The sequence below is a fragment of the Cryptomeria japonica genome, chromosome 6 (assembly GCF_030272615.1).
Source record: "Cryptomeria japonica chromosome 6, Sugi_1.0, whole genome shotgun sequence".
Lineage (NCBI taxonomy): Eukaryota > Viridiplantae > Streptophyta > Pinopsida > Cupressales > Cupressaceae > Cryptomeria > Cryptomeria japonica.
This window is the reverse complement of record NC_081410.1, coordinates 126,122,127-126,149,550: the sequence shown is the minus strand read 5'-3', so window position 1 is coordinate 126,149,550 and position 27,424 is coordinate 126,122,127. Positions and strand designations below refer to the sequence as shown.

The 27,424-nt window shown below is 37.1% G+C and overlaps 1 protein-coding gene across 1 annotated transcript in view; it reads left to right on the top strand.

The window, feature by feature from the left end:
• Positions 1–5,626: 5,626 nt before the first annotated feature.
• Positions 5,627–27,424, top strand: part of LOC131040442 (DExH-box ATP-dependent RNA helicase DExH15 chloroplastic) — a 214,516-nt gene continuing 192,718 nt past the window's right edge. Inside the window, exons 1-2 of the mRNA XM_057973365.2 lie at positions 5,627–5,817; positions 6,037–6,150. Of these exons, the coding sequence (XP_057829348.2) occupies positions 5,627–5,817; positions 6,037–6,150 (305 nt within the window). The remainder of the gene's footprint in view (positions 5,818–6,036; positions 6,151–27,424) is intronic.

The window sequence follows — 27,424 nt, the reverse complement described above, 5'->3', positions numbered from 1 at the left end:
AAATCTAAACTATGAGAAGTAGAGACCATGCAACAAGTTGAAATAGCACACAAGATCCACCATCTCTTCAATGAAAATAGTATGTTTATTACAACAAGCCTTGGCAACAATATCCTTTCCTCCTACTCTACTCTACTTCTAATCTCTTCAGCTACTAACTAGTAACCTTTACAAATGATAGAATTAAACCTTATATAGAGGACTCAAGTACAATTCAATGGCTCAGATCAATTCAAGATCAATAGCCAAAATTACATGTACAACCCTAATTAGGGTTAGTTATAACTAACTCCTCTCCAATGGGAAAATTACATCTAGATGGACACATGTCCTTCCTTGAATGATGACCAATAAGAAATGAGGTTAAGTATGTGAAACAGTATTTGATGAATCACCATGGGTCACTTGCTCCTTCATCAGATGGATCAGGTTCATTGAACTCGGACGTGTTGATGTGGCACAACTTAATTGGCTGAATGATGACTAGGATGCCACCTTAGCTTACCATGTAGATCATCACAAAGTGTTTGTGGTTGAGCAATATCTCTTGATACTCAACATTACCCGGTTGCTCAATGTGATGATAATGGGACATATTCCCAAATTGTATCATCTTTAATGATCAAGTTTCTAACTTTGCTTAACTCTTCTGAAACTACCATTCATTTTGATCACACTTGCATTTTCCTTCACTAACTTGGGAATATTATCCTTGTGATGTATTTCCGTCCTGTACATTCTACCTCCTGGTAGTCCTTGTGAACATGCACCTGATATAGGGGTATATGCATGTTGTACTAGCCTTGAATACCTTGATGTTGCTTGATTTACCTCCTTGTGTTGCATTTCCACCTTGACGAAGTTTTAATGTAGACCCTGTGATGTCCATGCTCGATGGAGAACCCTTTGTTGACGGTGTACTTGTTCGTGATCTTGGCTTTTTGGAGGAAATTCAAAATTGTTGCAAAATATCCTTCATTGTAGAGTAATATCTTGAACTTGAACACCTTGAACTTGATCATCTTCTTTGTCACTCTTGAAGTGTGAATCTTGTCCTTTCTTGCATTGTTAACTTGAAGTCTTCATGTTGTTGAGTCTTGATGCATCATCCTTCAACTTCTTGAACCCCTTGGCATTATCCTTGCACTTCCTTCTTTGATAGCGAAATGTTATTTTTTCTTGATGTTGTCTCTTCACCTTCCTTGCTTATATCAACCTGCAAAATAGATAGATGCTAAATTAAAACACTTTGAAAAACATAATCATGCATCTCAAAGTCCTCAATTAGATTGGCCCTAATTGCCACTAATTGTTTTCTCCTATCTTCTCAAGGCCAACTTAATGTTTTGGCTTGCAAATGTGGCTCATCATACCCCCTTGGGGTGGAAATTAGAAAGCGGAAAGGATTCTTGCCTAGCGGATTTCCTTACTTGCTAGGAAATAATGAGGTCGGAATTGCACTAGGGTGTAGACATTGTGCCCAAGGTTTGCCCTTTATTCATTTAGCTCTTCCTTGATTCACATTTGAAAATATTTGAAATGAATTGCAATAGACTTCCTATATATATACATGATTATCAAAATTCCTTAATCATGTTGGCCTACTTGGAATTTAAATTATTTTTCTCATCCCTATCAAGGTCGAGCAAACATCTAGTCTCAAATGTTGATTGTTCTTTGGAAGGCCGACTTGACATCATGTTTACAAATATTTTCTTGAGCACAAAAACGTAGGGGAGGAGGAATGAAGTGGAGGGCATTTCCACCTTCCTTAGTAAATGATGGGTGCAATTTAGACCATGCTTGGAAATCTAGAGCACCATTCTACCTATTGCAAAAAATGTTGAGCGCATTTCCTATATTGCCAAGGAAAATGAGGCGCAAATCCTCATATTGCAACAATTTGAGATGTCATTTCCACACTGGAGGAGAAATGACAAGTGCATTTCAACCTAAGGCAAGAAATTTTGATGGCTTGCTCAACATGGAGGAGTAATTGAGGGCTCCAATTCGCCTTGCACAGGAAATTTTAAAGGTTGCTTGAATGTTACTCAAGGAAAATGGATTGGATTTTCTCGTGAGAGGTAAATTATGAGGTGTGTTTATACTTTATACTATTGTCAAGGAAATTAGATGAAATTTCCTACCTTGACAAGGAATTTTCCTTGTCTAGGCATTGAATTTCATCATTAAATATTTCATTGCTTATCAACACTTGGCACTTTCAAAATTTCAATCCTCTTGACAATTTGTCCTAACTACTATGACAACTTTTACAACTTTGACAATTTTGACAATATTTACAACATAAAGCAACTTTGACAACTTTTTGACAAAACTGACTACTTTTTGCATTCCTCACAATTTCACCCTTAATTGACAATCTTGACGCTCAACCATGGACTCTGGTCTTGAAACTTGAATTCCTGACTCAATTTTTCTCGACTAGCAAGACTAACTAACCTAGGAGGTGAAACTACTGCTAGGCTATGCAAGACTAACTAACCTAAGCAAAACAGCTAGGCTAATGAGCAAAAAGTGGGGGCCCCCATTTGCAATGGGGCGACGTGTGAAAACGTCACAAGGGGCGACGTGTGAAAACGTCACAACAGTAGGGGTATTACAATATCCTTATTCTATGTAACTAGAAAGCTTATGATGATTTTTAAAACGTTCAAGTTGGTTTCTGTTGAGCATCCAACTTACCTCCAATATATTTGTTGAGAACTAAATATATTACAGCTTCATTAATCACTTTGGTCTTAGTAAAAAATCTGTTTCTATACACGTGGTCCCTTCATCTTCCATTTTGTGCCAATCCATTCCCTCCAAAGTTAGATTACTAGAGCAAGTTCCCTGCTATATCATTTAATAATTTTTAACTTCTTTCAACTAACTGGTCTCACATTGAAGCTTCTTGGTGCCTTACCAGTTTTTGGTAGAGGGGTTCCCTAAAGACAAACCGACATGGAAAGGATTTTATGTCATAGACATAATGTTTGTCTTCTTTTAGTGTAAAGTAGCAGTTTATCTCATCTTCCGGTCAATCTAGAAAGAGGAGTTTGAACGAAGGAATGCATAATGTGGCATGTCTTAGAAAAGATGGGAAATATGTTTCATGCAATAGATTACGAGGGTTGAAGTCTGCTCACTAAAACCAAAAGCTTTCTTGTATAAGAGGTTGTTCAGAAAATGTCTGATGTTATGAAGGAATCAAAAAGCTTTAAATTATTTTGTGGACAGATGAATTGGGATCATCTCAAAGCATGGTATAATCTACGTAACAGTGGAAAGAGAACATGTGCCTACTTGGAAAATACATCATAACCAGCAATGTTTGTGTTGCAAATGAACTGAGACCAAGACATTTGGGGATAGGGGAACTTATTCTATGGCGTCAACTTTCTTGATGTGACAACCAAAGATCTGTTTAGGATGCTGATTGGGAAGACTAGCCTCTACACAGAATTGAATGACACATGGAACTTGTCTGATACTTCTAAGCCGATAGGGTTCTTTTTATTCTAGTAACTTTTTATTTGAATTGGATGTACTTTTGGGCGCTGCTTATGTAGTTTGGCCACTTGTCCAAATCATCACCTCTAAATCATGTCAACACAAACAGTTTTTCTCTAAGCTTGACTGCAATAGTTTATGAAACAATAGAAAAGTACAGAAATCAGTTTGTCCTCATTCAATATGATACTTGTGGCATTAAATATATATTTAATGTTCTATTATCCCTCGTAGATTCAGATTTTGTGGACTGAACTTTTCAATTGTGCATGTGGGCTAACTTATAAGCTCTTGTAGCATGCCATAGGGTTATTCAACCAACTGCAACTGGAGCAAGTCCATCCATATAGAATTATATTGACTAAAGAGTGAATTATCTTAATCCTAAATGCAATAGTTATTTCACCTATTCTTTTCTTCTCGTATGAGCATATTCTTCAAGCATATTTCTAACATGCTTGACTACTTTAGAGATTCTTTAATGCGTCTTACAGTTTACTACCATCTTTCATTCTTTTTTGAATTAGGGCTATTTGGTCTCCTAAAGTGAAAATACTTTCATATCTTGGACAAGATTAGTTGTATGTGATGCAGGGGAAATAATGAGAAATTCATAATGGTCATTTCTATTGTTAATCTCGACATATTTGTGCATATGGACCTACCATCGACTGCTCATTATGTTGATCCTTGAGGAAATAATATAAGCCTTCATATCATCTAGACCATTACCAATTATTGAAAGATGATATTTGTCTTTTGTCGTAATTTTTTTTAGTGCCTAGGGGCCAACAAATATTTTTTTTGGTTAATATCACGTCAAATGGAAATGCTCATGGATCAATTGATGACTATTCAAGGGTTTGCATTTCAGGTCTAATGAAATAGTCAAAGCACTCAAGTTGCAGTGATAAAAGTTGATCTTGAAAGTTTACGAAAAAAAATGTCTTTTAAGGGGACATGTTCTATTCAAAATCTAATTCTTTGCTTGTTTTTTGTGTGCTAGAGAAAAGGCATTTTTATCAACAATTCATGCCGTCTCATCTAGATTGTCACAACACCAAGTTTTAATTTCCATTTTATATAGATAAATTACCCTTATTTTTTAGTGGGTCTCCGTGCACTTGTACTTAAATGTAATTTTTAAAACTTATCTTTAGATCAGAGACTGGAATTTAAGTGTATCTATGAGTTTGTCAATGTCAACTTAGGATCGGCAGCTGGTGTTTTTTTGTTTCATTAGAGATTCTCTTCTAGGTTTTGAATTTTGTTGTTATTGACATGATCATTCTAATATACCCTTTGGTCACATCTTGACAGCCACATTTTGGACAAATTCTATAATCTACTTTAACAACACAGTTTTCAATTGATTGTTTTTTCTTTGTTCACTATAAGCATTGCCGTGCTGGGGTTTGTGAGATTAGCAGTCTTGGTGTCCATGGTGTTGTAATTTTTTTTATTATCATCTATATGTGACGTGAGTAATATCTTTCTGTTCTTAACCCGTTTATCAAGTTTGAATCTTTTCAAAGCTTTTCCCACTTCTGATTTTCCATATTAATAAACAAGTCTGTTCTATTTTGGCAGTCTTTTTGGGGAGTGTGTCCCGATAGCATTCAATCTAGTTCCTAAAATAGTTTTCTCAATAGATGTGTACAGTGTTCTAAAACACATACTCTTCTGGGTAATTTAATATCCTGCAGATGATCCATCTATGCACAATGACTGTTCTGAAGTTTCATTTAATTATAACATCTTTTAGATATTACTGGCAGTCTTTGGTGCTTTGACTTTTGTCTATGAATTTTGTCCTTATGTCAGATGGTGACATTGGTTTTTTTCCCCTGTACAGATGCTTTGTAAAGAAGCAAAATTTTTATGTCCTCCCAACCTGGGAATATTTAGAATTAAATTCTCTAGAATGCATTCATTTTACTATCATTATTTTCCTGCTAAACTTTTCTATTTCGTTTTAGGCCATAACATCTGTGTCAATTGTAATAGAGTTCGTAACTTGTGCTTTAGAAATTAAACAACTGGCTGTAAAGTCCAAATGATCTCTTACTTTTTCGGATCATTTTAGCAGGATGTTTATCTCACTCATTTCATGTTCTTATTGCAGCGGTTGGCCATTGAATCTTTCTTGAAAGGGTCTTCTGTAGTTGTGTGTGCACCAACTAGCAGTGGAAAAACTTTGATTGGTGAAGCAGCAGCGCTTGCAACAGTTGCTAAAGGAAAACGATTATTGTATACAACCCCTTTAAAGGCCCTCTCAAATCAAAAATTTCGTGAATTCAGGTACTGATTTATATTTGTACTTAATATAATTATGTTAAAGAAATTCCGAGACTATGTAGCCTTTCCAAGATAGCATAAGTATTCCAAGCTAGGATGAAGTGCTGCCTAGGTGATGGGCATGATTAGCTCTATGTTACTGTAACTTTCTAGTAAAGGCATTAGGAAGGTGACTGCAGACCCTTATTACAATGTTTACTGTGCTACATGTTTAATGTTTAGGGAGACATTTGGAGAGAAAAATGTGGGTCTTCTAACAGGAGATGCAGCAGTAAACAGAGAAGCTCCAATTTTAATCATGACCACAGAGATCTTGCGCAATATGTTGTACCAAAGGTATGGTGAGCATATTTTTGGTGTTGAATTTATTGTGCTTGTTTGGGATAAATTTGAATATAATGAGATTTTCTCCAAAATTATGCCATTTACAATTTATATTGAGGTTTGTCATGTGAATGATAAGTATGAGTTTGTCCTATAGGCTATCATCCATTTTCATTATTTACTAAAACCCCATTGTTGGTAATCAAGGATTATTTATTTGTTTGATTCTTAGATGTCTGTTCATTTTGAATGTGAACTAATGGTTTTCATTTGAGCTTGATCAATTATCCATGATACTCCATATTTTTCCATCAAAAAGCCGTCCGATTTGTGTAACTCAGATGAAAATGAGTTTCAATTGTAATGCATGCAGTTATTATGGGGATCCTTTCTATGACATAATAAGCCAAAAGGCCCAAAACTGTATAACATAGTAAAACTAAAAATTATTTCTATAGATTAGGATATAATATTAGAGTGAGATGACCACTTCATATTTATCTTGTTGAATTTTATGTTGTTTGAAGCTATGTTCCATGGTGTTTCCCACGGCAAGGATGACCGGGGATGGGAGGCCTTTTTTAGTGGAATGGTGGGGGATGACGATAAAAAGGGGAAGTTTCATTGGATATAGGAAATTTTAGTTATTCATATGTTAAGGCATTCATTGCATTCATTATATAACCATATTATGTAACATTAGAGCTGAAATAAGAATTTACATGAGTGTCAAAATTCAAATTTTTCATTGTCAATGTACATGGATATACAATTACACACACACACACCCATGCACATACACATGCAATCATGCACGCACACCCGGACCCACACAGACACCCTAAATGCATGCCTATACACACACACCTCACCCACAATTGCACACATGCAGAGTGTGCATGTACACACAAATGGGACACAATTTGTTTCTTCATTAGTGTTGACAGTGCAATAACTTGGGAAAAATCAAGGTTGCAGGGAAACGTCTCCCCTACCACTTGGTGCGTGTCTCTGGTACTAGTTCACGTATCCAATACTGGAGGCACCTGTGGATTCTTTGGTTCGTTTGGGAGTCATGGGTGGGAGATGTAATATGGTATCCCGACGTCTCCTCACCAAGAAAAACAGTCAACCCTAAAATGCGACTTTTTTAATGTGTAAAAACACTTGCGGCGGTAAAACCGATAACTTTTGAAGCCATTTTGAATGCAACGAGAAGGGTTTTTGCAGTCAAAAAGCCTTTTTTATGTAGAGTTTTACGGATCAAAAAATATTTCGGGCCCCTTTTCAGTTGCGCGAAGACAATTCGAGTCTATTCTAAGCCGCACAAAGACAATTCAAGCTTGTTTTAAACCGTGCGAAGGGATTTTGACGGATCAGCAAGGCATGACTTCCATTTTTTTTCTCTGTAGACTAAAAGGTATTTTGGATTTCGGATTTCCATTTTGTTTTTTATGCATGCATTTAAATTTTTTTTTGAATCATTCAATGTAAACAATAAAATATGTATTATTATTATTAAGTATTAAATTATTAATCATCGAGCATGTTGTATTTTATATTTTTAATATTTATAATAGTTAACAAACTAGTAAAAACTAAAAACTAAAAAATAAATTATTGAGTATAATTATATTATTAATTTATTATATAATATTTTTTTTTTGAGTATATAAGTTTTCTTACTAAGTATATATTTTATACCGAGTATAAACTATAAATTATAAAGCAATTAAATTAATTTTTTTTTTCTACCAAACTAATAAACTAATTTAATTAGTTAAATTTTTTAACAAATTATATACTTAGTAAAAACTAAAAAGTAAAATCCCACTGTATTAAAATAATAAACTAACTACTATAATTTTTTATGCTGAGTTATAATACTAAGTAAATTAATAAGCAGTATAATAATTTTTTAGTAAATTAGTAAAATAAATTATATACTCAACACTGTATTACTAATACAGTACTGAGTATATAAATTTCTTTACCAATTTATTAGAAATTAATAAATTATTACATAGAATTTGAAATAGATACTGTAAACAAATTGAAATTAGAAGTATCATACACTAAGAATTTAAAATTAGAAATCAAATACGACAAAATTAATGATAAAAAGATGAGAGAACTAGACCTAAGAGGCCAAGACAATCAAATTTAGGAATTAAGCACAAAATCTAATATTCTTTGTTTTAAATTTTTTGTTCAGATTCAAAATGTCTGGTGGAGGAATGTCATATTCCCATGTAGACAGCGGGAAATGATTAGAAACATTAAACAATACATGTACATAAATATATATATTTTCAATGCATAAATTATTTTTACCGCTTAAAATACGTTTATCTTAACTAGTGTGAGTGATGAAAGGACGCGTCCATTCCCAAGGCACCTCCGGAATAGACGCCATGTTTCAAGGGGAATCGTGTGGTTTCAAAGAGGTATAAACCCGCACCCCAAGGAAGCATAGGAGGTGACAAGGAGAGAAGGGCAAGGAGAAGCGTCCAACAGGTAACTTCGTTACTCAGCAAAATATTTATTTCAGTTTTAATAATTTATGATGCCTAGACAACCATGTGGATTGCCCAGTGAACGCATTAGTCAATAGACGATGTGAAGGGGCTAGTCGTTGGTTCTTCCCAACGATGAAGAACCAACGCCTAGTAAGCATCCCTCCCCATCTCCAGTAGGCCGGTACGTCCCCAGGGCAATCCGCTTAAATGTTGAAATGTGCCAATGTGTTTATCGCCAATGAAGTATGGCTTTGTGCAAGTCGTATTAAATCTGCTTTCATTCCTCATATAACAGTATTGAATATAATTTAACCAGTGGCCCAGATTAATTGCTAAATTGGTTCCATGCCTAAAAATGTCTTGCCAAATGAACTAAGCACATCTGTAATGTACAAAGGGTAAAATGAACTTAATCTTCACGCCAGATAGGTAACCTGCAATATCAGGTTTAGTATGCTGCATTAAAATACACTTTAGTGATAGACATAAGAATAAAAATAATTCATTCACTTTGAGACACAACTAATAAGTAAGAAAAGGAATACTAATTAATGATAGTCATGTTTCTGCAACTAGACACAAATATAATGAATTAATCCTTACAAATGTATATAATGGATAAATGTTAACCAAGTAATATAGTCATGAATCTATGTTTTCTGTAGGCATTTATTATCTTCCTGTTATCCTCTGTTGTTAGTACATTCAAGATAATGAGTGCAAGCCAGGGGTATGCTGGGCCAATCCTCAGGTGGCCCTATTAGCCCTAAGAGACGGGATGGGTAGCCCAGCCAACCTAGAAAGTCCTCAAAATCTAAAATGGGTTGTGTATGTATTTTGTGCTGCAATAATTGTGCCACTGATCTAATATTACTGCTGACATATAAAATGAAATATCTAAATGTTGCAAGAAACCGTAAATCCTTTTGTGGCCCTAAGTCCAACCTTTGGTGGACAGATCAGGGTCTAATTATCAGGAAGGCGAGGCGGGTACAACAAAGGTTCATTACAGTGGTATCAGAGCCTCCTTCCTGCCACCCTATGGAAATAGTTGATGCAACAAAGCCAAAGAACCTGTAGGGCCTTAGAAAGAGAGAAGAAAAAAGGAGCCAGAAACATGAGTGAACAAGCTAGTAATGAACTTAGGGCCTTCATGGAGCAAACCGCTCAAGCACTGAGGGAACAAACTGAAAGAACCATGCAGGCCTTCATTGAATAGAATGAGAGGAACAACCAACTGGTCCTTTAGGCCCTCCAAAACATAAGTAACCATAACACCAAAGAAGCCCAATCCAATCATTCTGAAAATCACCACACCACCCCATCAAAGGACACTAGCTCAAGGCCCACTTGACCTTCATTCCTACTTGAGGAAGCACTAATAAGTGATGATAACCATGACAGATCCATGGGAAATGTGGATCAGATCCTTGTAGACTACCACGGGTTGGATCCCGAACTACGAGATCTTGTAACCTTCAAAGACTATTGTGATGCCAAACTAAAGACACTTTGCCGTAAGGAAAGGCATCCTCCAGCCCACAAAGAGCTTCAAACAAGCTCAGTAAGGTGACTATCCCCAACTATGATGGGGAAGGAAAGGTATCGGCTAGGTCATGGGTCCAAAATTTGGATACCTATTTATCCCTTAGCCCCATGACTCAATCCAATGCCATTAAATTTGCTATACTTCATCTATCCGGGGTTGCCCATGAGTGTGGCACCATGGCCTCATCACTCAAGGACATCAACTTATAAACACATATGAGGAGTTCACCCAAAAGCTCATAAAAAGATTTGACCAAAAGCATCCCGAGTGGTACTTTTGAGAGCTCACCCAACTAAGGCAGTAGGGGACTATTGAGAAGTATGCCACATAATTCCAGAAATTAGCAGTGATGGTACCAGGTCTAACACAAGAAAGGCTTACTTACCTATTCATAGAAGGGTCGAGGAGATCGATCAAAAGCATAGTAAGTGCCCATGAACCCCAAACATTAGATGAGGCTATACAAAAAGCTATGAAATTTGAAGAAAGCTCACCAAGGACAAGACCAAGCCCTTTGGCAACTCCTCCAAACCCCCACCCAAGGACAGTAAACACAATCAAGAAGGGATTGTAAGGTCTTGCACCTATTGCAAGGGAAAGAGAGAAAAGGGACATATGTGTTTAGCCTTGGAGGACCTTAAAAAGAAGGGACTTTGTTTCACATGCCTAAAACCCTATCAAGGAAGGAGCCATAAATGTCAAGACCGGGCGCATAGAATAGAAGCCTCACCGTATGAGGATGAGGAAGAGCCACCTAGCAAAAGTATGAGACTAGGGGAGGAAGATTAGGCCATAGTTGCCACTATCACCCATGCTGCTAAACACAACCTGTTTAGAATCAAGAGTTCACTTAAAGGGAAGAAAGTAGTCACACTTGGGGACAACGGAGCCTCCCATAACTTCATCGATGAAAGGGTTGTCAAGTAGCATAAATTACCCACATAGACTTTTAAGGGGTTCGAAGCAGCAACAACCACAGGGGCAAGGGTCCAATGCACTAAGTTGGTACCTAAGTTGGAGTTCATAATAGGTAGCCATCCGGTAAGAGAAGATCTCTACGTGGTACCATTGGACATGGATATCATATTGGGGACTCCATGGATTTATTCACTGGGATGTTTCATGTTTGATCTACCAAACCAAATAATCCGATTTCAGCATGAAGGGAAGGAAGTTATTCTCAAGGGCTTACCTGATGGTAGGCCTAAAGTGGTTTCTTGTAAGAAATTGGAGCAAATTTTTAGAAAAGGGAGAGGAGAATGGGTGGCCCAATGCATGATACTAGATAAGAGCAATACTCATGAGAAATCCACGCATATAGACATCAAACCCATCATGGAGAAATATAAAAGGGTGTTTGGGAAAATTCCCCAAGGTTTGCCTCCCAAACGCGGGTTTGAACACACTATAGAATTGGAAGAGGGGGCAAAACCAGTCATCACTACCCCTTATGGCCACCCTCACAAATATAAGGAAGAAATTGAGAAAACCATTAAGGAACTACTTGCTATGGGACACATCCAACCTAGTTCCAGCCCTTTCGCATCATCGGTGGTACTTGTTAAAAAGAAAGATGGCACTCTAAGGATGTGTATTGACTACAAAGCACTGAATATGAAAACTATCAAAAATAGGTACCCAATCCCAAGAATAGATGAGTTGATAGATGAACTACACGGAGCCAGATATTTCTCCAAGATTGACCTTCGATCAGGATATCATCAAATCAGGATGAGGGAGGAGGACATCCACAAAACAACTTTTTGGTGTCACTATGGACATTTTCAATTCTTATTTCTACCTTTTGGTCTAACCAATGCACCGACAACATTTCAGTCATGTATGAATCATACTTTCTGCAAGCAACTAAGGCAATTTCTACTAGTTTTTCTTGACGACATTTTGATGTACAACAAAACTTGGGAGGAGCACCTCAAACATATTGAGGAAACATTGAGGATCCTAGAGCAAGAGTCACTTTATGCTAAGGCATCCAAATGCGAGTTTGGAATGGAGGAAATCCTATATGTAGGGCATAAGATTATTGCAGAGGGAGTTAGCGTGGATGAGGAGAAGATAGCCGCTATTAGAGAATGGCCTAGACCTAAGTTCCTCACACAATTAAGGGGGTTCTTGGGGTTATGCAGTTACTACAGAAGGTTTGTACGGGGTTTCTCCAAAGTGGCAGCCCCTCTCACCGATCTAACTAAGAAAGGGGCTTTTGCTTGGAGCGAAGCAACCCAAAGATCTTTTGAAAGTCTGAAGGAAGCTATGAGCTCATGCCCCGTCCTAGCTATCCCTGATTTTTCCCTTCCTTTTGAACTACAATGTGATGCCTTCGGAGAAGGGATTGGAGCTGTCCTCATGCAAAACAAACACCCCATAGCCTTCGAAAGCTGTAAGCTGATAGAAACAAAAAAGCATTACCCCATCTATGATAAAGAGATGTTAACCATCATGCATGCCCTAGCCAAATTCCGCTAATACCTAGTTTGCACCAAATTCCATGTAAAGATAGATCATAACAGCCTAAGATTCTTTTTAAACCAAAGGGATCTAAATGATAGGCAACAAAAATGGGTCAGCAGGATACAAGCTTATGACTTTGATATTGAATACGTTAAAGGAACAACCAATGTGGTAGCAGATGCCTTATCAAGGAAGCCACAAATAATTACCATAACTTCTATAAATGCTGATTGGAAATATGATCTTTTGGCAGAATACGCCAAAGACCCTTTTGCTAGCGAGATCTTGAGGGACCCATCAAGTCATGGAAAATACAAAGTTGTGGAGGAGCTTATCCTATATAAGGATAGAGTGTACTTGGTGCCCAACTCTAAACTCAAGGAAGTAATAGTTAAAGAGTACCATGATAATCCATTGGCAGGACACCCAGGGTTCTACAAGACATATGAACAAATCAGAGAACTGTATTCTTGGAAAGGACTTAAGAAGGAAGTCCAAAAATATGTACAAGAATGTACATAGTGCCAGAAGAACAAAGTAAAACTCAACCACCCATCCGGATTGCTACAACCATTGCCCATTCCCAAACAAAAGTGGGAAAGCATTTCGATGGATTTTATCACTGGCCTACCCAAGGCCGAAGGAAAAGATTGTATATATGTGGTTGTGGACTGTCTCACCAAATATGCACACTTCTTTGCTATAACAAACAAATTCCAAGCATCTCAAGTAGCAGAAGTGTTTTTTAAGGGAGTCTTCAGACTTCATGGGCTTCAGAATATCATAAGTGACCGAGACAGCCGGTTTATGGGGCAATTTTGGCAAGAAATCTTCAGGATGGCAGGGACTAGTCTCACTCCGAGTACTAGCTATCATCCCCAAACTAATGGACAAATTGAAATTGTCAACAAATGGATTGAAGGATATCGAAGAAATTATGTCATTGGGAAGCAGAAAGCTTGGATCAAATGGTTACATTTAGGAGAATACTGTTATAACACTACACATCGTATGTCGATCCAAATGAGCCCATTCAAAGCACTATATGGTTATGAACCCACCTCTTTTGGATCACTAATTACTCCAGAAAGTCAAGTTCCATGAGCCAGGAATTTTATTAAGGAAAGCATGGACATCCTAAGGGCTCTAAAAGATCACATACATCAAGCCCAAAATCAGCAAAAGTTATACGTTGATCGTAATCATATTGAAAGTTCATTTAAGATAGGAGACTTAGTCTTCCTACGTTTGTAGTTTTACAAGCAGTCTTCGTTGAAATCTAGTGGGGTAGAGAAGCTGAAGCCACGGTTCTACAGACCCTACCCAATATCAAGGAAGGTAGTGGAGGTAGTATATGGACTTGAGCTTCCTCTTGGCAGCCGCATCCACAATGTATTCCATGTGTCTAGATTAAAAAAAGCATTAGGGCAGTAGATATCCCCATGCAAGGAGTTACCTCCATTAGATGATGAGGGAAAATTAACACTGGAGCCAAAAGCCCTTTTAGACGTAAGAGAAAGGAGAATAAAGAGTAAAAACATTGTAGAATACTTGATCTTATGGAAAGGGTTGCCGAAGGAGGATGCAACTTGGGAGGGTGAAGGGATCTTCAACCACCCAAATCTCGACATCGCTTGAGGACAAGCAATGTAAGGGGGGAGGACTGTCATATTCCCGTGTAGACAACTGGAAATGATTAGAAACATTAAACGATACATGTACATAAATATATATATTTTCAATGCATAAATTATTTTTACTGCTTAAAATACGTTTATCTTAACTAGTTTGAGTGATGAAAGGATGCGTCCATTCCCAAACCACCTTCGGAATAGATGCCATGTTTCAAGGGGAATCACGTGGTTTCAAAGAGGTATAAACCCGCACCCCAAGGAAGCATGGGAGAGGAGGTGACAAGGAGAGAAGGGCAAGGAGAAGCGTCCAACAAGTAACTTTGTTACTCAACAAAATATTTATTTCAGTTTTCATAATTTATGATGCCTAGACAACCATGTGGATTGCCCAGTGAACACTTCAATCAGCAAACGATGTGAAGGGGCTAGTCGTTGGTTCTTCCAGCGATGAAGAACCAACACCTAGTAAGCATCCCTCCCCATCTCCAGTAGGCTGGTACGTCCCCAGGCCAATCCGCTTAAATGTCGAAATGTGCCCATGTGTTTATCGCCAATGAAGTATGGCTTTGTGCAAGTCGTATTAAATCTGCTTTCATTCCTCATATAACAGTAATGAATACAATTTAACTAGTGGCCCAGATTATTTGCTAAATCAGTTCCATGCCTAAAAATGTCTTGCCAAATGAACTAAGCACATCTGTAATGTACAAAGGGTAAAATGAACTTAATCTTCACGCCAGATAGGTAACCTGCAATATCAGGTTTAGTATTCTGCATTAAAATACAGTTTAGTGACAGACGAGAATAAAAATAATTCATTCACTTTCAGACACAACTAATAAGTAAGAAAGGAATACTATTCAATGATAGTCATGTTTTTGCAACTAGACACAAATATAATGAATTAATCCTTACAAATTTATATAATGGATAAATATTAACCAAGTAATATAGTCATGAATCTATGTTTTCTGTAGGCATTTATTATCTTCCTGTTATCCTCTATTGTTAGTACATTCAAGATAATGAGTGCAAGCTTGGGGTATGTTGGGCCCATCCTCTGGTGGCCCTATTAACCCTAAGAGACGGGATGGGTTTGTATGGGCAGCCCAGCCAACCTAGAAAGTCCTCAAAATCTAGAATGGGTCATGTATCTATTTTGTGCTGAAATAGTTATGCCACTGATCTAATATTACTGCTGACATATAAAATGAAATATCTAAATGTTGCAAGAAACTGTAAATCCTTTTGTGGCCCTAAATCCAACCTTCGGTGGACAGATCAAGCCCTAATTATCAAGAAGGCGAGGTAGGTACAACAAAGGTTCATTACAAGGAAGACAAGGGTTGTACCCACTATGGAAGTATGTTGACTGTGTTTTGGGTCCGAAAGGATCAGGTGGAACAACCACTATCAAATGCAAACTTTGTCCATTGACATGGGAAGGTACCTACACGAGGCGAAGGCTTATTTCCTTCACTTGCCATGTAACGATGTTGAAGGTTGTACAAATGAGTGTGAATGATATGATGTTGTGAGAGAACAAGAAAGGGTTGATGGGAAAGTTGCTAGTCAAAGCTCTCATGCTTCAACAATAGGGGCAACTACTACAACTTACAGTTGTAATATAGAGTCAAAGGTGGATGTGACTTCTAAAGATGTAACAACTCAACAGGTTCACAAAAGACCACACATTGGCAGCTTAAACCCCATTGGAAGATTGTTTGATGTGCAAGGTCGAGAAGTAGTAGATGTAGCGATTGGACAATTCTTTTATGCAAATGGAATACCATTTTATGCTTCTGGCTCACCTTTCAATGGAGAGAATCTCCATGCTATCAATAATGCACCAGTAGGCTATATATACCTGGGTATGAAAATATTTGCACTACTCTAGTTGATAAAGAAAAAACTCGATTAGAGGAATAAATTGCACCATTGAAAAGAGTGTGCGCTCAAGAAGGATGTAGTATTGTGATGGATGGGTGGTTAGAGGCTAGGAATTGTCCACTACTTAATATCATGGTAACATGCAGCAAAGGGCCTTATTTTTTGAAGGCAATAGATTGTTTAGGGCAAGAAAAAAATGCAGAATTTCTTCATAACCAGCTTTGACAGCATTGAGGAGGTGGGGGCATCACATGTAGTCCATGTTGTTATTGATGCTGCCCCTATTTGTAAAGCAGTAGGCATATTGGTGCAAAAGAGGTACAGGTAGATATTTTGGACACTATGTTGTGTGCATTCATTGAATAATGCACTCAAAGATATTGGCAAGTTCCAATGGATTTCAGATCTCATAGAGAATGGCAAAAAGATACAAATGTTCATATGTAACCATCACCACACACAAGCCATTTATCGTAAATTTGCCAAGGTGGAACTTCTCAAACTTGTTGATACACGTTTTGCTTCTTACTTCATTCTTCTTGACCACCTTTGTGAAGTCAAAGGAGATTTGTGTTCCATAGTTGTCAGTGATGCATGGGCAGCTTGGAAACAATCTAAATCAGATATTGCAGTTGAGGTTAGAGGTATGGTCCTTGATGAGCATTTTTGGGTTGATGTTAAGTTTGTTGCGGACTTTATTAAACCCATATGTGAGTTGATCGGATTTGCAGATTGAGACAAGGCATGTTTGGGAGAGGTTTATGAAGCAATAGATTTCATGTGTGAAAGAGTAAAGAAGATAACAAATGCAAAAGATATTTCTCTATATCCTTTGATAGAGGAAAAGTTACAAGGAAGGTTGAATAAACTTAACACAACTCTTCATTGTGTTGCCTATGCCCTTAATCCTAAATGGTATGATATAAAAGTGACCAAAAAGAGGGCTCCACATCAGGATAGAGAGGTAATGAATGGATTTTGGGCTGCGGTTAAAAATATTTATGGCTGAGGTTAGGAAGCTTTAGTTATGAGGACTCAATGGAATAAGTTTTCATGTGGGCAAAGGGATTTTGCTTCTGTGGAAGCTATATATGATATGAAAGTAAAGAAAGACCCTATAGAGTGGTCGTGGAACCATAGAAGTGAAGCTCCTGAATTGCAATCGTTTGCAATATGATTGCTCTCACAAGTAGCTAGTTCTTCATCTTGTGAGAGAAATTGGAGTACTTATGGGTTCATTCATTCACTAAAGAGGAACCGATTAGGATCAAAGAAAAAAGAGAACTTGGTGTACATTCATATCTCACTTCGTCTTCTCTCTTGTGTAGATCCTGGATACAATGAGGGTCGTGTTGATTTGTTTTTTATGACAACACCTAACACAGAATAAAGTTGCGTAATGGTCACTTCACTCTCTCTTGATCAAAGTATGATTGTATGCTAAGATTCCAGTAAGTTTAGACAATTGACTCCAAGGTTTCTATATGCAACGAACGTGACTCAGTTGGCCTGATGTGATATGTTGGTAATCCAAGGGTCCTTACGTTTGGATCGTTCTTTCATTTCTTTGCTGTGGCGTGGAACTTCATCATCGGATATGGCAATTTTGCGATGCTTCTGCTTCAAATGAATTGAATTGGAATCAATTGAAACTAAAGGGGAAAGGGCTAGAAGGATCTAAATCTATTCCTAAGGGTAGTGATATCAATAGATAATGCTTTAGTGGACAGATTCCAAATAAACCAAACTCTGCTTCGCCAAGATTAACTACAATTCCGCAAGAACTGGTGCAATCGTTTGAGTATGTTCAAGGATTTTCACATTGAGAAAGTGCATCTGAATACCCAACATGGCGCAATGCAAACAACTATTCACAATCGAACTTAGCACAAATTTGGTGGTTCAGGCTAACTATACACTGCAACTTATAATCAACAAGATTCAAAAAGTATGAACCATGGAAATTCATCAAACGCCATTACATTCTCCATTGAAATCAAAGCACTACTCTACTTCTACTCTAAGTGAGGAAGATGAAACCATGCAAGTTTTGAAAAATAACTTAAGTGGACACCATTAAAGAACAATGTTTCACTGTTATTATCTCAAAAACTTATTGCAACAATTTCATACAAATCTCCCTCCCTTTACAAATGAAGTGGGTCACCCCTTTATATAGGCTTCAAACCTTGGCTACACTCAAATCCTAATTAGGGTTTTCCCTAAAGGAAAGGAAAGGGTCTTTTATAGTCCACGATGCCAACCATCTATGTATGGGTCAACAGATGGGTTAGATCCCTATGGGACTCAACAATAAATGCCTATTATGCCCATATACAATTAATTCCACTACAATTGGTATCCAAAATGCATTAAATGCACCACTCTTCACTAAATTTTCCCAACATGTGCTGAATATTCCTCCATGCAAAAATCGTCCATGATGCCATAAATGCACCATCATCTCCTGAACGTGATGACTACATGCAAAAGATGCTCCACCACTTCGGCATGCATTAACACAACTGCCATTTGGTCAAATATTCCGACAATGAATGCGCTGCCATGCGTTCAATAGATTCTTGCCATGCAAATGGACCTCGCCGTCATTTATAATTTTCTTGGTTGTGCTTCATTAATATAGAATATCCTCTTTGCATGTCGCCAACTCATCCTTTACAAGAATCTTTCCATTCCGGGCTCACAAAAGATGTTTTGGAATATTTTCCTGTCTTGGAAGAATTCTAACAATCTTTTCCACTTCTGAACTTGATTCTTGTATGTCCAGAATTTAGGAGAGAGAAAATTCTTGAAGAGAGAATTTTGTCCTTAAGGAAAATTTCTGTGCACACTTCGTCCTAAAGGAAGAGTTTCCTGACCACTGACCTTTCTCCGTGTTCAAGGAATTTTGTCAACTTGAGTCTTGGAGAGAGAAAATCTTCTTACTTAGCCAATTTTCATTGTGCCTTGAAATTCTTCACCTTGGGCACATTTCTTTCCTCGATGAAGGAATTTCTTCATACCTTAGCTAAATTTCACATTTTCCAAGAATTTTTGTTCGGAAGGAAGGAATTTCCAACACTTAGTTAATTTTTCACTTTTTTGGAATTCTGTCCTAATTTTTCACTTTTTTGGAATTCTGTCCTTATGGAAGGAATTTCCAACACTAAGTCAATTTTTCACTTTCCTAGAATTTCTTCATCTTGGGTGTAATTTTCTCCTTGGGAAGAAATTCTTTGAATTCTTGAAGTTTCCTTTTTGAACCTTGATTTTCACGTCTCGCTTCCAACCTTAGGCACATTTTGGAACTGGAGAAGAAATTTTGGAAGTTTGTTCCTTGAGGAGGGAATTTTTTGTGCTTTTGAGTTCATCTTGTTCCAGGGAAACTTTTTCATCAATTTTACACATTTTTTATTTTTTAGGAATTTTTCCAAAGTAGGGTTCCAGGGTTTGAGAGAAAGAAAATTCTCTCATGAATCCAAATCTGATTTTTTTTTTGAAATTTGGATGAATTTTGATGCCTGAAAATGGATTTTTTTCAAAATTTTTCTTGGGGGGAATTTTCTTTTCCAGTTCATCCTTGACCTTCAATTTTCTTGCCATGGAATTCATCTTTCTTCCTTGGGCGCTGGAACTCACTTGTGGAGGAATTTTGATATCTCATTGATTTTCCATGTCCCTGTCCATTTGGCGCCGTCAACTGGCCTTGGGCGCTGATCTCTTACCATGGAGGAATTTCACTTTGCTTGGCTTTCCTTGTCACCTTGAAATTGGTGCCTATTCCCAACCTTGGGTGCTAAATTGCTAGTGTGGAGGAATTTTAGAATTTTACACTATTCCATGGCATCTTGGTTTTGGTGCCCATCACCTGACTTGGGCGCCATTTTGCTGTAGAGGAGTTTTTTGATTTTCATGTTTTTCCATGGCACCTTGATTTTGGCGCCTGATTATCTCCTTGGGCATTGATTTGGCATCATGGAGGAATTCATGGTGTGGAGGAAAATTCCTTGACACCCTTGTTTTAGCACCCTCCATCCTCTTTGGGCGCTATTTGAGCATGGTCAAGGAAAATGAGGGTGGAGGAAAATTCCTCCACCACTCCTCTTTAGCGCCCTTGCTCTTCCTAGGGCGCCAAACCCACTATGGCAAGGAATTTGACCATACTTGCACATTTCTATCTTGGCAAGGATTCTTGCTTGGTTCTTCATCCATACTTAGTCAATTTCTTCATCGTTTTTGGATCAGGATGTTGTAAATGTAAATAGACTGTTATTACTTTCTGAGCAATCAGAATTCTGAGACAACTAGTTTAGAAGTTTTAGCATAGGATATAAGGAATGTAAAACCGATTTTATTAGTATTATCGATTTGCCTCTGCAGATGAAAAGAAAATGATTATATTTACTACTGATCACAGTATTGTTTTCTTCTATCCAATATATTATCAACAGAGAGGGTAGCACATATATATCTTTTGTTTCCATTGGATTGTGCCTCCACAGGGGGTCGTGATCCTATGTGGAACCACGTGGTTCCACATAGGGTCGTGACCCCTGTGTGGAGCCATGATCCTTCTACACCGGCGATTATTTCCTTAAATAAACTCAACGATGCATTAACTAATCATAGCATAGCAAATTTGTTAGTTAATACTAACTAAATTTAATCCTAATTAAATCGCAAATGATAGACTTAGTTTCTGTGCACTGATAAAAATAAGGAGACAAATTTATTTTCCTGAGTGTTACGACTGAGACTATAATTAACACTCCTTCTTAGTCTTAGGCGTATAGACTTAAAACTTAATTGAGCTCACCACTAATCTCATGAGAATTACATCACCTAGGTGTGAAGTATCATCGTGTGATACTCAGGATATACTCACTTTGATATCCAAGTTTAAGTATCAGCCTGTGATACTAAGGATATACTCACTTTGATATCCTTGTTATAGTATGTGCACTGACATTAATCTGCTTACATAATGTCTACTATAACACATCATATTATTGATATTCAGATTTTCAGTTTATATGATCTTTCAAACATTTATAAGATCGTCACCTTACAATGTTAAAATACAAGTGTTCATTAACTAAAGAATTGTCATCCTTTAGAAATGTACACAGGAAAAGGTTACATACTTCATATACTTAATTATATGATCAAGAAGTCTACATAAATTTTAAACATCTTTATATGCATCAATTACATTTTAACCATACCAAGATACCTCCTGAAGTGATCAATTTTCACTCTTGCTAGGGGTTTGGTGAGAATGTCAGCTGTCTGATCTCTTGTATTGACATATTCCAGTCTTATTACCTTTCTCTCTGTCATGTCTCTCACATAGTGATATGGGATCTCAATGTGCTTGGATCTATCATGGAAAACTGGATTCACTGAAAGTTTAATGCAGCTCTGATTGTCACAATGAATGATTGTAGGCTTCAGACTTTCACCAAACAGTCCTACTATCAGTTTCCTCAACCATACGGCTTCCTTAGCTGCCATGGATGCAACTATATATTCAGCTTCTGTGGAGCTCTGAGCTACGGATGATTGTTTTCTGTAGATCCAAGATACCATAGCTGATCCTAAGCTGAAATAGCATCCTAAAGTGCTCTTCCTGTCTATAACGCTTCCAGCCTAGTCTGAATCAGAGTATCCATGTAGGTTCAATGCAGTGTGTTCATAATGAAGTCCATAGTCCAGGGTACCTTGTAGATATCTCAATATATGCTTTACTGCAACCAAATGTATTTCTTTGGGTTCAACCATGTGTTGACTGAGTGCATTTACTGCATAACATATATCAGGTCTGGTGTTGACTAAGTACATTAATGATCCAATAATCTGTTTGTATAATGTTGGATTTGCAAATTTGGAATCTGCTATAGCTTCTTTTAGTTTATAAGGTTTGTTTCCATAGGAGATGACATTAGGTTGCAATTCATCATTCCAAGTCTCTTCAGAATGTCAATGGTGTATTTACCTTGATTTAAATAAATACCATCTAGTTTCTGCCATACTTCTAATCCAAGGAAATAATGGAGTAGACCTAAATCCTTCATCTCAAACTCTGAAGCTAGTTCCTGTTTGCATTTTGCAATGAGATGATCTTTGCCTATAATTAATAAGTCATCTACATATAGTATTAGTATCAATATTTCACCTTTGATTGTTTTGAAATACAGATTTGGATCAGCAATGTTCTTAGAGAAACCTATCCCTAATAAGTAACTGTCAATTCTTTCATACCATGCTCTGGGAGCTTGTTTTAATCCATACAGTGCTTTCTCTAACTTGCATACATGTGTTTTTGCATTATTTACCTCAAATCCCTCAGGTTGCTCTAGATATACTTCTTCTTCAATTGTTCCATTTAAACATGCAGTTTTTACATCCATTTGATGAACTTTCCATCCTTTAGATGCTGCTATAGCCAGGATTGTTCTAACATAAGTGTATCGTGCAACTGGTGCAAATGTTTCTTCATAGTCAATTCCTTCCTTCTATGAGAAGCCTCGAGCAACAAATCTTGCCTGATGCTTTTCTATACTGCCATCAGCAACATGCTTAATTTTAAAGAGCCATTTAGAAGATACAATTGATTTTCCTTTAGGTCTAGGCACAATTTTCCACACATCATTCTTTAAGATAGATTGATATTCCTCTATCATGGCATCCTTCCATACTTGCTATTTAAGAGCCTCTCCGACACTTGAAGGTTCAACATTTATGAGGTTTGTCATAAGAGTAACATAGCTAGAGAATTTTGAAGGTCTTTTGCTTTCTCTAAATGTTCCTCTAGGTGATGCAAATAATTCTACTTCCTGTACAGTTTTGGTGGCCCATAGTGGTCTCTTCCTGGGATTCTCTCTTGTAGTGTTCTCATGTTCCAAGGTGTTTTCCTCAGGTTGCTCCCTCTGAGTTTCAAAAAGAGAATCTTCTTCCAAATTCATGGAATTAGTTGGGATTTTAGGTGTGATGGAACTCCTTGTTTTGTTAATGGCTACATCTTCTTCAAATATGACATCTCTGCTTAATTCTATTTGTCTTTGACCGGGGATGAATATTCGATAGGCTTTAGATGTTTCACTATATCCTACAAAAATCCCTTTCTGCCCAGTAGGTTCCAGTTTAGTTCTTTTCTCCTTAGGTACATGAATATAAACAGGACATCCAAATATTTTGAGATGGCTAATATTAGGTTTAATTCTAGTAAAGACTTCTTCAGGAGTTTTGTCACCAATATGAGAGTGAGGACATCTGTTTTGAATGTATACAACGGTATTAGTAGCTTCTCCCCAAAGTGCAGTTTCTAGGTTTTGATCCAACAACATAGCCCTTGCCGCTTCTATTATTGTTCTATTCTTTCTTTCAGCAACCCCGTTTTGTTGAGGATTGTAGGGTACAGTAAACTCCCTCTTAATCCCAGCATCTTTACAAAACTCTTTAAATACCTTTGATGTGTATTCCCTACCATTGTCAGTCCTTAGAGTTTTGATTTTCCTACCAGAGTGATTTTCTGTAATAGATTTGAACTCTTTAAATTTCCTAAGAATATCTTCAGATTCTTTACTTTTAAGAAAATAAATCCAATTTTTCCTGTAGAAATCGTCTACAAAGATTACATAGTATAATGTGTTTCCTAGTGATGGTTCAGACATAGGCCCACATAAGTCAGAGTGAACTAGTTCTAGTACACCTTTAGTTTTCCTAGAGCTGCAGGGAAAAGAACTTTTAGTGTTTTTCCCTAGTGCACATCCTTTACAAACATCTGAATGAATTGGCTTTAGTTTAGGTAGTCCTGTGACTAATTTCTCCATAGAGGGTAGAGCACGAAAGTGTAAGTGCCCTAGTCTTCTATGCCAAATTTTTGTTTGATCTGTGACTTCATGAAGTAAGGTTTGATTTGGCTCATTACACAATTCATATAGATGCCCTTGTCTGTAACCAATCACTTGTGCTCTTTTGAAGGTGGATGTTTTTGGCCATGCCATTACCTTTCCTTCTATAAATGAGACTCTATATCCATCATCCTCAAGTGCAGAGATAGAGACTAGGTTCCTTTTGATACTTGGTACAAATAGTACTCCGGTGAGTTGGATTGAGGTTCCAGACTTTAGTCTGATTGTACATGTCCCTACGCCTTTTACTGGATGTGCAGAGTCATCCCCTATTGTTACCTCTTCATTTGATCCCTCTTTCATTGAGTCTAATAATTCTCTGAACCCGGTGACATGTCTTGACGATCCACTATCTATCACCCAAGTGTTAGAGTTGTTTGAAGCTTGACTTGATAGTGCTGAATATAATACAAACTTCTCAGATTCAAGTTCTGTGTTCCTCTCTACTTTGGCGAATGATGCTTGCTGTTTTACTTTGTCAAGACAATTAAATGACATATGTCCGTACTGATCACATCTATGACATTGGATTTTTGACATGTCTTTCTTATGAAAGCTTTTCCCATGATGGGATTTTCTCTTCTTGCCTTTCTTACGGGAGTTGGTATTCAGAATGTGGAGGTCTTCATCTTTAGTTTTGTGATTTCCCCCTTTCATTTGCCTTGATTCTTCAAGGAGGTAGTCATCCCTTAGTTGATCAAATTCTGTGAATTTATCCCTTGCATTTATGCCTTGTTTGAATGATTCCCAGGATTCAGGTAATCCGTCTAGGGTAATCATTGATAGTTCTTGCTTCTCGACATGATAATCAAGTTTTTGCAGTTGATCTCTGAGTGAACCTATCCTCATGAAGTATGAGTTTATTGTTTCACCTTTATTTATACTTATGTGGTTCAACTGTCTTTTTAGAGCTAGGGTTTTGCTCGGATTGTTTATTTCATACGTCCTTTCAAGGGTTTTGAACATTTCATATGCGTTGTCATATTTTAATATAAGTGGTATTATGTGATCCCTTACTGCATCTATCCTGATTTTTACAGCTTTATCATTTCCTTCATTCCATACAGTTTTCTCAGGTTCGCCTTCAAGTTCAGGCTTGTCTTCTTTTATGAATTTGATTACTTTGTTCTCTTTTAAAACTATCATAATTCTGACTTTCCAAGCCACAAAATTTGCTGCTCCTTCGAGTCTGTCCTCGAATCTGATTGTGTTCGCCATTTTAGAACTCTTCAATTTTGTAAACTTCGCTTTCAGTCTATTCGGATCTTAAGTAGTTAGGCTCTGATACCATGTAAATGTAAATAGACTGTTATTACTTTCCGAGCAATCAGAATTATGAGACAACTAGTTTAGAAGTTTTAGCGTAGGATATAAGGAATGTAAAACCGATTTTATTAGTCTTATCGATTTGCCTCTGCAGATGAAAAGCAAACGATTATATTTACTACCGATCACAGTATTGTTTTCTTCTATCCAATATATTATCAATAGAGAGGGTAGCGCATATATATCTTTTGTTTCCATTGGATCATGCCTCCATAGGGGGTTGCGATGCTATGTGGAACCATGTGGTTCCACATAGGGTCGTGACCCCTGTGTGGAGCCATGATCCTTCTACACCGACGATTATTTCTTTAAATAAACTCAACGATGCATTAACTAATCATAGGATAGCAAATTTGTTAGTTATTACTAACTAAATTTAATCCTAATTAAATCGCAAATGACAGACTTAGTTTCTGTGCACTGATAAAAATAAGGAGACAGATTTATTTTCCTGAGTGTTACGACTGAGACTATAAGTAACAGATGCCATTTCTGGATTTGAAGATATTTTCTTGCTGGACTTAGGAGATTTTCAATGCTTTCCACTTTTGGAATGGGAACCCATACTTAGCCACTTTTTGATCAAATAGGGCCTTCTTTTTGACTTTTTCGGAATTAGAAATTTTAGGAATGCTTAGTCTTCAGTGTTTGCCTGTGAAGAACCTGCCAAAAAATAGACTTTCCCAAAATAGTAAGTGTTTCAAAATGTTAAGATTAGGGCAAAACAAGACAGGATAACACTTACTAAAAATTGAAATTGCTAAAAATAGTAAGTTTGATTTTTGGTAAAATTAGACCAATCCGAGAGGCAGTGAAATCCCTAAAAATAGGAACTTTCTAAAAATAGAAAGTTGCTTAGAATTCGCTCAAATTTCATGTATAGGTTCCTTGAAGGGTCATGATTCCAATGCAACGTTCAGTTTTTCGAAAACCCTAAAGGAAAGGCCTCAAATTCAAGTCTGAAGGGCAAAACCCTAAAATGGACAAAACAGGTTCCAGACTTGGCCAAATTTACTCAAACGAGTTGTAGACTTAACCAAATTGGCCCCCAAACACCTGCAAAATGAGGAGATTGATGAGACTGCTGCGAAAAGACCTAACAAACCAAAGCCAAAGATCAGGAGGGCCTAAAAAGTTTGGGGTCCCCATATGCAATGGGGCGATGTGTGAAAATGTCACAATAGGGCCCTCAACAAAATGGGATCAAATTTCACCTAATGGAGAAGTTGCAGCCATTGTGGATGAAGTGGTTGAAACAGATGGACTAACTGATTTACCCCTTGTTATTCTACCATCAGAGGAACTTGAATTTTGAGAGTGATGACTACTTGGAGAGCTTCATAGCTAAGGACCTTGGTATTGATGATCATGGCGAAGAAGAGTAGATGATAGATATAAGATTTCTGATATTTGTTTTCAGTTTTTTGTTTGCATATCAGCTTGCTGCTTATCAAGCTATTTTCAATATGTAATTACTAATCAGTTTGAAACTTTGACACAATGATTGTATGACATTTTGATTTGACTCATTTCACATTTATGTACCTAAACTTCAAAGTTAATGTTAATTCTTGTTTGAAAGTTCAATATCATTATATTTTCAGATTTTCTATAAATTATTAAACTATTTAAAAAAAAATTGGCATCTCCAAGTACACTCCCGTACCCATGCAATCTTGTAAAAAATTAATGATAAAATATTTTTGAAGCCTACGCAAGAGCAATAATATATAGGTTGAAAATAAGGAGCATATGCTAATGGGTGGAGCTTGACACTAGATCTTGTCAAGCTCCAGTGCACAAACACATTGGACAATTTCAATCAATAATTTTTATACAGAAATAGCAAAGTTTGTTTCTATCCTTAGTGTTGAGACTCAAGAGTGCAATAACTGAAGAAAAATTCCTTCTGCTTGAGAATGAATAGATAAAACAATACGTTAGAAGCAAACATGTGAGCAATAACCTATAAGTTGAAAATAAGAA